The sequence below is a fragment of the Puma concolor genome, chromosome E2, assembly GCF_028749965.1.
Source record: "Puma concolor isolate L17-30 chromosome E2, mPumCon1.1.hap2, whole genome shotgun sequence".
NCBI lineage: Eukaryota > Metazoa > Chordata > Mammalia > Carnivora > Felidae > Puma > Puma concolor.
Genome location: NC_141681.1, coordinates 55,811,988 through 55,822,557, shown reverse-complemented (window position 1 = coordinate 55,822,557; position 10,570 = coordinate 55,811,988). Strand labels below are relative to the sequence as shown.

The 10,570-nt window shown below is 49.9% G+C and overlaps 1 protein-coding gene and 1 non-coding gene across 4 annotated transcripts; both read right to left on the bottom strand.

Moving 5' to 3' along the window:
- Nucleotides 1-271: 271 nt before the first annotated feature.
- On the bottom strand, nucleotides 272-378 carry LOC147573773 (U6 spliceosomal RNA). The gene has a single exon (XR_015245188.1). It is a non-coding gene; the product is annotated as a U6 spliceosomal RNA (small nuclear RNA).
- Nucleotides 379-513: 135 nt separating this feature from the next.
- Nucleotides 514-10,113, bottom strand: LOC112850838 (sialic acid-binding Ig-like lectin 5). Of its 3 annotated transcripts, none has more exons than XM_086690575.1 (9): nucleotides 9,962-10,113; nucleotides 9,466-9,870; nucleotides 9,014-9,292; nucleotides 8,772-8,819; nucleotides 5,291-5,548; nucleotides 4,926-5,210; nucleotides 4,520-4,619; nucleotides 4,147-4,228; nucleotides 514-2,201 (listed from the first exon to the last, which is right to left on the bottom strand). In XM_086690575.1, the coding sequence occupies exons 1-9, from the start codon at nucleotides 10,011-10,013 to the stop codon at nucleotides 2,028-2,030; spliced, it is 1,683 nt and encodes a 560-aa protein (XP_086546701.1). In that variant the 5' UTR covers nucleotides 10,014-10,113; the 3' UTR covers nucleotides 514-2,027. The 3 variants fall into 3 exon arrangements, with proteins under 3 accessions (XP_086546701.1, XP_086546700.1, XP_086546699.1); XM_086690574.1 differs by having other exon boundaries at nucleotides 9,956-10,111; XM_086690573.1 differs by having other exon boundaries at nucleotides 5,291-5,512; nucleotides 9,956-10,010.
- Nucleotides 10,114-10,570: the final 457 nt, after the last annotated feature.

Genomic DNA, 10,570 nt, shown 5'->3' with positions numbered 1-10,570 from the left:
CCACTGCATGGATACTCTGTCGACTATCTACCTGTCTTAGTGCTGGTGGGCATTTGGACAGGTTCCATTTTTCAGCCATTACAACCACAGCTGCCATGAACTTTCTCACACGCATTTGGTGAAATGTTTGTGTGCCCTTCTGTCAGATACACACGTTGCAGTGAAATTGCTGGCTCCTGTGCTCAGTGTTAGTAGAGAGTGACAAACATTTTTCCAAATGGTTGTACCAATTCTCACTCCCCACCCTGGCCCAGCGATATATGAGAGTTTCAGTAACCCTCTCCACATCCTCACCGACACTTGCTATTCTTGTCCACGGGCCATGCTAATAATCTTCTCTGGATCTTCCCAGTTTTAGTATATGTGCTGCTGAAGCACACTTGGTACTCTTCAAGAAAAAAAATTTTTTTAAGTTTATTTATTTATTTAGTAATCTCTACACCCAACGTAGAGCTCAAACTCACGATCCCGAGATCAAGAGTCGCATGCTCTTCCGACTGAGCCATCCAGGTGCCCCAAGGAAAAAAAAATGTTTATTGTGGTAAAGTATACTGTTTTAAAGGTACAATTAGTGGCATTAAGTACATTCACATTGTGTAACCATCCCCATCATCCATCCCTAGAACTTTTTAAAGTGAAATTCCGTGCCTATTAAATACTAACTGTCCACCCACTCTCCCAACCTCTCAGCTCTTTGGTAACCACTATGTACATCACTTATTTGTATTGTGGTAAAAAAACAAACCAAAACAAAACAACATAAATGTCTACCATCTTCAACATTTTTTTAGAGAGAGAGAGAAAGCACACACATGCAAGAGGGGGACGGGCAGAGAGAGAGAGAGAGAAAGACGGAAAGAGGGAGAGAGGGAGAGAATGTTAAGCAGGCTCCATGCTCAGCTAGGAGCTGGGGCCCCATCCCACATCTGTGAGGTCATGACCTGAGTTGAAATCAAAAGTCAGACAACCGTCTGAGCCACCCAGGCGCCCCACTCTTAAACATTTTTAAGTGTACTAGCTGCATGCACATCATTGATCTCTAGAAAATCTTCATCTTGCAGAACTAAAACTCTACCTATTACATAGCAGCTTCCTATTTCCCCCTCCCTGGGGGTTCCCCAAATTTCTAAGAATTTGATTACTTTAGATACTTTGTATAACTGGAATCATGCAGTATTTGTCTTTTGATGGTGGTTTATTTCCCTTAATGTAATGTCTCCAACACTTGATATTCTTGATATTGTTATTATTTTAGCCAATGTGGTCGTTGTGCTGTGGCACAGCATTGGGGGTTTTATTTGCATTTCCTTGGCAGCTACTGAAGTTAAACACCTTTCTATCTGCTAATTGGCCCCTTGACTTTCTTTCCTTTTTATTGAGTTGTCTGCTTTTTTCTTACTGACTTTTGGAAGATCCTTATATATTCTTTTTATACTGTGGATGGATCCTTCGTTAGATACATGTATTGGGAAATATCTTCTCCTGTTAGTTACATGCAGAAAGAGATTTACAAGGCGCCTGGGTGGCTCTGTCAGTTAAAATCTAACTTCAGCTCAGATCACGATCTCACCGTTTGTGGGTTCAAGCCCCATGTCGGGCTCTGTGCTGACAGCTCAGAACCTGGACCCTGCTTTGGATTCTGTGTCTCCCTCTCTCTCTGCCCCTCCGCTGCTCACACTCTCTCTCTCTCCTTCAAAATTATTAAACATTAAAAAAATTTAGGGGCACCTGGGTGGCTCAATCGGTTGAGCATCTGACTTTGGCTCTGGTCATGATCTTGTGGTTCATGGGTTCGAGCCCCGCGTCGGGCTCTGTGCTGACAGCTCAGACCCTGGAACCTGATTCAGATTCTGTGTCTCCCTCTCTCTGTTGCCTTTCCCCGCTCATCTGTGCTCTCTCTCTCTCTCTCTCTCTGTCTCTCAATAAATAAATAAACATTAAAAATTTTTTTAAATAAAAATAAAAACATCAGTGCCTGACACGCATTTCCTCAGAGATGCCCTGTCTGGGCTCTGTGGGTGGGGTCGTCATTTCTGGGTCTTGATCTCTGCATACTCGGTGGTCTCCCGGTCCTGAAAGTTGTGTGGCCTCAGCCCGTGGAATGTGAGGGAGGCGTAGTGGAGATTCCCTTCTTTCTCTGAAGGGAAGGCTGCTGCGGCTGGGGAAAGGGGGTCTGACCGGCTGTCTGACTGGCTGTGATCCTGAGGGGGAGGAAAGAAAGGCATTTGAGCTGGCCTTTGGGTCTGGAGTAGTAGTAGGGGCTTGGGGAACACTTAACCATTTATCCACTTCATGCCCATTTCCTGAGCATTCATTCATTCACTCACTCACTCACTCACTCATTCGTAGCTTTAACAAATTTTCATCATAATGGCATTGATTCCTTGCAAATCCCCCCACCACTCCCCTATGGATGATATAACTGTTGTCATTCCATTTTTTTTTTCTTTTTTTTTTTTTAATTTTTTTTTCAACGTTTATTTATTTTTGGGACAGAGAGAGACAGAGCATGAACGGGGGAGGGGCAGAGAGAGAGGGAGACACAGAATCGGAAGCAGGCTCCAGGCTCTGAGCCATCAGCCCAGAGCCCGACGCGGGGCTCGAACTCACGGACCGCAAGATCGTGACCTGGCTGAAGTCGGACGCTCAACCGACTGCGCCACCCAGGCGCCCCGTGTCATTCCATTTTATAGACAGAGTGTGCAAGGTCAAGAAACTCTTTAGGACACACCATCTCTGACCTCAGACAGCCTATCTGACCTCAGACAGACAATCCCAAGAGAGGACCTTGCCTATCAGAGCAAGGAGACAGTATCACATTGTCTCCCTCACACACACATGCAAATTATCTAATTGCACATTGTGATTTGGTGGGCAGAAGAAGGGTGCTAAGGGTGTGGGTGAGAATCACTGAGGCGAGTAGGAGCTCTGCCTCACCCCCCGCCCCCACCCAGAGGCTCACAGGGTGCTGGGGACAGGCCTGTGGTTATTACAGGGAGGCATGATGACAGTTTCCCTGCATAAGGCAGGGGAATATTGAAACTGGAGTGTGAAAGGCGATTAGGGGTCTGGCTGGTACAAATGGGGAAGGACAGAGGAAATCATGCATGCAAACGCACAAAGTCACAGAGAATGAGTCCTGCCTGGGGACAGGGAGCTCCTTTTGAGGGCGTGGGACAGATCACAGAACACCAGCCCAAGGAAATTGTGTAAAATACGGTCACTCCTAGCCACATGTGGCTACTGAGTACGTGAATCATGGCGATTCCTCATGGAGGTGTGCCATGAGTGTGAAATAAACCTTGGATTTCAAAGACTTGGTACCAAAGGAAGGAGAAGAAGAATTAGAAGAAGAAGAAGAAGAAGAAGAAGAAGAAGAAGAAGAAAGAAGAATGCAAACTATCTCATTAATAACCTATACATTGATTACTGATGATGTGATGGTGAAGTAATATTTTGAATATACTGGGTTAAATAAACATATTAAAATAGATCTCATGCTTCTCTCTATTTAAAATTTTTTAGTGTTTATTTATTTTTGAGAGAGAGAGAGAGAGAAACAGAGCACGAGGAGGGAGGGTCAGAGGGAGAGGGAGACACAGAATCTGAAGCAGGATCCAGGCTCTGAGCTGTCAGCACAGAGTCCGACGTGGGGCTCCAACTCACGGAGTGTGAGATCATGACCTGAGCCGAAGTCGGACGCTCAACCGACTGAGCCACCCAGGCGCCCCTCTCTACCTTTTAAATGTGGCCATTAGTAACTTTTAAGCTACGCACATGGTTCACATTATATTTTTGTTGGACTGTGCTGATCTAGACAGTGGGGGGGGGGCAGGCACAGGGGTGACAGCTGTTTGGGAATTTCTTGCCCAAAGCTTGGGAGGAGAGGTGGAGTTGTGGAGAGTGAGGCCAGTGCCCCAAGAGGGAGACAGTGGGGGCTCAGCAGGGAAGGGTCTAAATGGAGGAGAGGGGAGAGGAAAAGGTGTCTCTCCAGTCTTTGAGATGAGAGCAGCCAGAAATCCCAAGAGAGGACCAAATTTGGTGGGGGGAGGGGTGGTCAAGGAGGGACTCATTTTTGGCATGCCAAGTGAGCCACCTCATGGCCCAGTCCAGGACACCGGATAGAAAGATGCCCACACCACTCACCTGGGAGACTGTATTCAATGTGGGATGGACGTCATTCCTATGCACTGCTTTCCCGGTTGATTTCTGCCTGTAGGTCTTCACTCTGAGGAGAGAGATCAGGGCCTTTCAGCCTGGCTGGCTCACTGCTGGGACCCTGGAACTGTCTGGCTGCAGGGACCATAATGAGAACACATCTTCCCTCCTTGCAGACGGCAACCACCCACCCCATATGGGGAACAGACTACTGGCCCAGGGGTCAGGAGGCTGAATTCCTGATGCAGCTTCAACCCACTGCGCTCCTCCAGCTCTGGGCTTTGAGTCTGGGAGATTTTTCTGAGTCCCCTCCCTGACCCAAACTCGCGAGGCCCTCGCCCAAACCGGGGCCACCACTCACGCAAAGAAGATGATGAGGCAGAGACACAGAGCAAGCAGGGCCGTGACACCAGCTCCCCCAATGGCCCCCTGAAGCACACCTGTCCTGGGCCCTGGTCTCCCTGCAGGTAAGAGGCACCCGGGGTGAACTCCAGCACCATGAAGCAGGCACCTAAGCCTCCAGCCTTCTGGAATCCATGACCCCGGGTTGTGCCCACTTCTATCCAGGACTGGCTCCTCTGTCCCCCTGTCCCTCTATGGGATCCCAGCCACCTAGTCCCCCAGCCCCTCCCCCACCAACCTTCCGGTGACTTGGACCTCTGGCGCCCCTTGGCCCAGAGTCAGAAGCACTTCTCTGCTCGATCCTGCCTCGTGCACCTCCTTCCTCCAGGCATCACCCTCCCCTCACCCCGACACAGCCCCCTGACCTGGCAACAGCAGGACGGTGGCGCTCTGTTCCCCATGCACATTCCTGGCCTCGCAGCTGAGTCTGAGGCTGGAGCCCAGCGGCTCCATGAAGCTCAGGTTGCTGTTTGCCCAGGGCCCCTCGGAGCTGGAGGTGACGGTCAAGGAGGCATCGCTGTGGTTCCTCTCCAGCAGTCCCTCCCCCAGCCGCCAGTGCAGGGAGGGGGGCAGCTGGGATTGAGCAGAGCAGCTGCAGTGCAACCCCTCACCCTCCCAGGAGCAGGAGGGACCAAACAGCTTCGGGGGTTCTGCAGGACGACAGGAGAGGGATCAGAGGAGCCCCACCTCCCAGGACCCAGGCATCCTTCCCAGGTGTGCTCCAACTCACTCTTCACAAGGAGGCTCAGGGATGCTTCCAAAGAGCCCAGCGGGTGCTGAGCTCGGCAGACGTATATCCCATGGTCCCCCAGTTCCACCCGGGGCAGTTGCAGGATCCCGGGATTTGAGGGTTGTGAGGGCTTCAGGGTCAGGCTGCCCCGGGTCCAGCTCAACTTGGCAGGAGGGTTACTGTTGTGGTCACAGACCAGGTGTAGGGACTGGCCCTCCTGGACTGGGAGAGATGAACCATTGCCCAGAGCCTCAGGTGCTGGCAAGACAGAGAACAAGTTAAGCCCCGGCCCTCACCAGGGGTATTCTGTCTCCGTCTCTGTCTGTGTCTGTGTCTCTCTCTGTCTCTTTCTTTTCCTCACATCATTTAAGTCTGTTTCTTCTCTTCCACAGCATGATGGGCTCTTACGTTTGGGGTCAGCCCAAGGGGACAGAGCTGGGAGCAGGCACTACAGCCTTTCTAAGAATCCCTCTTGTATTCGTCTGAATTGCCTTGTTTCTCACCCACCTACCTCAGCCATCTGTGCCAACGCAGATCCCAGATTTGCCTCTAAGAACCTGCCGTTCTGTCTTTCACTAAGTTCACAAAGACTCGTCTCATTTAGCCGGGTCTGAGAGTTCACAGTCTTGTGAGCGAGATGCCCCCAAATCACTGTGATGTGTTTTGTGACAGGGGTCCGTTGTGCGGAGGGAGCCCTGAGGATGGGAGTTCAGTGACACTGTCAGGGCAGGGAGGGCTTCCTGGAGGAGGAGAGGCTACAGCAGAGCAGAAGAGGGGCTGGGAGCTGGCTGGAGGATGATGCTGGTAAGAAGAGCAATTGAGGGAGGCAGACACAGAAAATGCAGCTACGGCTGGGGCGTGAGAAGGCCCTGCACGTCAGGGAAAATCAAATAGTCCTGTAAGGCTTGAGTGAATGTGTATGCTTGGGAGTGTTTACATATGAGGCTTCTGGAGGTTAAAAAAGTAATATTAGACGACAGAAAGGCAGAGGTTTGAAAGGAAATATTGGTACACACAACATTATTGGTAAATGGTTAACAACCAGCTCATTGGGGAGGGAGGAGGGGAGGGGAAAAAAAAAAAACAACCAACCCTGACTTGCAACATTTGCCAATTTCCTTAGTGTAAACACATCCCTCCCGGCCAATTTCTAGCACCCAACTAGATGTCACTGAACCCAGAGTTGAGGAAGCATGGACACAATTGGCTCCCGCCTACCAGTGAAAGCCAACTCCAGGAAACCAATGAATGCAACACTTCCCCTCAAAAGAAAAAAAAAAAAATCATGTTTTTGCCTAACAAAGTCACCACATGCTAAGTCAAAGAGGCCATTATTAGGCTGCAAATAAATCCTTTCAACTAACATACAACTGATTTCCTTCATATAAAAAGAGCTTCTTCAAATCACTAAGAAAAAGTCCACAAAGAAATACAAATGATTCTTAAGTGTAACGAAACATACACAACGTTGTTTACAAAATGATCATTCAAATTAAAATGGCAGTGAGTTCACGTAAGATATCAGCAAGGATGAAATGAAAATGTTCAGCAGTTTGGGATTATAAAAAAAACAACTTCCATACCAAATGATTTGGCAGTCTCTGTAGAAATTACAAACACACCCTTTGATCTGGGACTTTTCTTCTTGAGACAATTATAGACACATGTACACATATGGGGAATGTTTGTACGAGTTATTTGTTGCAGTATTATTTGTCTTATCAAAAGTCTGGAAACCCCGTGGCTTTCCACCAATGGGGACTAATGAAGTACTTTACATTGTAATATACTTCGAATTAGAAGACCATGGAGTCGTCAGGAAGCATGAAGAAGGTTTCCTATGTACTCATAGACAGTCATGGACTAACGTCACTTAGTTGGGACAAATGCATCATGGCGATGTAAGACTTTTAACAACAAGCAAAGCTAGGTGAGGGCTTTATGGAAACTCTGTGTACTATATAAACCTAAAATTATGCCACGGTGAAAAGTCTATAAAAAATAATAGCCAAGTGAAATAAGTCAGTTTGAGAAAGACAAATACCATGTGATTTCACTCATATGTGGAATTTCAGAAGCAAAACAAACGAGCTAAGGGGAAAAAATAGAGAGAAAGACAAACCAAGAAACAGATTCTTAGCTATAGAGAACAAACTGATGGTTACTGGAGGGGAGGAGGTGGGCAATGGGGAAATAGGTGATGGGGATTGAGGAGGGCACTTGTGAGCACCAGGCGATGTATGCAAGTGTTGAATCACTATTTCATACACTTGAAACTAATATTACGCTATACGTTAACTAACTGGAATTTGAATAAAAACCTTAAAAAAATAATAAAGGTGTAGAGCAGCGTATACAATATGGTGTGTAGGTATGTGTGTGTTTTTAAATGGAGATGTGTAGATTACGTTTAGAAAGATAACCAAGAGGAGAGATACACAGGTGCTGAACAGTATTTTATTCTTATTCAGTTTTGCCAGGGACTGGAATGGGTTCCCTTCAAGCTCAATGTCCAAGCCCTAACCCCCAATACGGTGGTATTTGGAGCCCTTTGGATGGGCCTTTGGGAGGTGATAGGGTTAGATGAGCTCATGAGAGTAGGGCACTCAGGATGGGGTTAGTGCTCTTATAAGAAGAGACACCAGACAGCTTTCTTTCTTGCTTTTTTTTAAAATAATTTTTTAATGTTTATTTATTTCTGAGAGAGAAAGGGAGAGAGAGAGAATGAGCAGGGAAAGGGCAGAGAGAGAGAAAGAGAGAGAGAGAGAGGAAGACATAGAATCCGAAGCAGGCTTCGGGCTCTGAGCTGTCAGCACAGATCCTGATGCAGGACTTGAACCCACGACTGCAAGATCATGACCTGAGCCGAAGTCGGACACCCAACCGACTGAACCACCCGGGTGCCCCAGAAAGCATTCTTTCTCTCAGGTGCGCTAGAGAAAACACGGCCGAAAAGCAACCCCTTCACCCGGAGTGAGCTCTCCCCTGGAACCATATTGGCTGGAACCTTGGAAGCTTGACCTTATATTTGCCAGTCTCCAGAAATGTGAGGAATGAATGTCTGATGCTGAAGTCCCTCAGTCTGTGGTATTTTGTTCTGGCTGCCTGAGCAGACCAACACACTTTACGCTTACTATTTTAAAGAATATCATGTGAATGTTGAAGGAAACTGCAGGAATAGGCAGGGTACAGATCCTAAGGGAACAGGGCGAGATTTGGGAGGAGGACACAGCCCTCGCACCAGGGAGCGGCACACCCATCAGGCATGGAGGTTGTGCAAAACCCCTTGGGAACAGGGTCAGGAGTGGGAGGAAGCCAGTTTGTAAGCTGAGGATCCAGTGCGGGGGGCCGTCCCACCTCCACTACCCCACACCTGGCCTGAGCCTTTCTCCCACCTGAGTTCTAAAACCCCAGCTCTGCTCTGAGGGGTGGAGACAGACGCCCCTTCCGCCAAAGCCTGAGAGAAGAGGTTGCGTCCTACCTGTGCCTTCTCTCGGGAAAACGCTGATGGTCAGGTTCTGGGGCGCATCTGGACAGATAGACATAATTGTTTTCAGAGACAGGAAGATGAGGGTTGGCCCTATTCTCCCAGAAACTACAGAAATAGGAAAAGGGTGGAGTTGCATGTTTCCTTTCCTTCCTCCCCAGAATTCTAGACCCTGCCTCCCCCACCCCCAGCACCCACTGTCCTCAGGGACCCTGGTGTCCTGGCCTGGCACTCACAGGACACGTTGAGCTGGATGGTCCTCTCTGTGCTCACGTTAGCTCCAGGGAAGGTCACTCGACAGGTGAGGTTGGTTCCATGGTCCTGGGGCCCCGGGGTGAGGGTGAGCACCGAGGAGAAGTGTGTCCCATGGCCCAGGGAGGTGAGGGCATCCCCGATCCAAGAGAAGATCGGGGGTGTCCCCCTCTTACAGGCCCAGGGCACACTACAGGTAATGTTCTTGGGCTGGCCAGATTCTAGGGGCCCCTGGATGTGGATGTCAGGTGTCCGTGTGAGAGCTGAGGGAGAAAGAGATACAGAGACCCAGGCCCTGCGTGTGCCCCCAGAAGCAGCCTCTACACCAGGCCAGCCGTTTCCTCCCAGCCAGGATGGAAATCAGGGGGTCCCCTCCCGGACCTGCCCTGGGGCCCTCAGGACCCATGCATGTCCTCTCTTTGACCCCACTCCTTACTTGTCACATGCAGGAGGAGCCGGTAGTTCTTGAAATGATATTTACTCCCTATGTAATTGTATTTCACATAAGACCCTCTCTCCACCCTGAAGAAGTATGTCCCCGAGTCCCTTTTCTGTGCGTCTCTGATGTCCAGGGAGCAGTTGTAGTCCCTGAGGTCTTCAGGGAGGTGGAAACGGCCTTGGGTCTCCTGCTGCACTTCACGATTGGGGTTGTTTGTGGCCACTGGAGCACCCTGCTCTGTATTGGTCCCGTCCCGGAACCAGTAGCCGTGAGTTGGGTCCTCCTCAGTGTATTGGACTGAGGGGTAAGAGAAACTGCAGGGCACGAATGCACATAGACCCTCCTGCACCATCATGGGTGTCTGCACTTGCAGCTGAAATCTGGAATCCTGAGACTGGGACCCTGTGGGGAATCAAGGGTCAGTGGCAGCCCCTGCCCGCCCGGTCCTCTCGCCTCCGGCCCCATCCTCTCGCCTTGGCCCACTCACCTGCACACAGCAGCAGCAGCAGCAGCAGCAAAGGTGGCATCTGTGGGGTAAGAGTCATGGTGCCTTGGTGTTAGAGGATGGGGAGGAAGCCCCGATAGGAAGCCCAGGGCTGATGTCTGAAAAGTGACTGCCCATAGAAGAGGAACTTGTCTCCAGCATGCTTTCGGAGGTGGCGTGACCCTTAAACATTAACCACTCCTACTTTCCAGATGGGGTTCCAGCAATCCACTGCCCCCCGCCCCGGTCCCTGTCCGTGGCCGGTCCCTCCTGCCCCTCTGTCCCCACCAGGAGGGCAGGCACTACCCGGCCAATGACAGCTTCTAGAAGCCCAGAGGGTCAGTCCTGCCAGTCGTGGGGCTCAGGAAGGGGTTTAACCACTCTGCGCAGGGGAAGCTTGAGGCAAGAAGGACGGGGACAGGTCCCGCCCCCCCACACACCCAGGTGAGGGAGATGATGATTAATGAATGAATGAACATGACAACTGCATCATCACCATCTCCTTTCGGGGGAGTGGAGTCAAAGGGGAGAGTGTCAGACTTTGTGTCTGGTCTTGAAAACTTCCCTAACACCCAAAAAGACAGAGACACTCCAGGCCACGCAAGCTCCTGTTGGTAG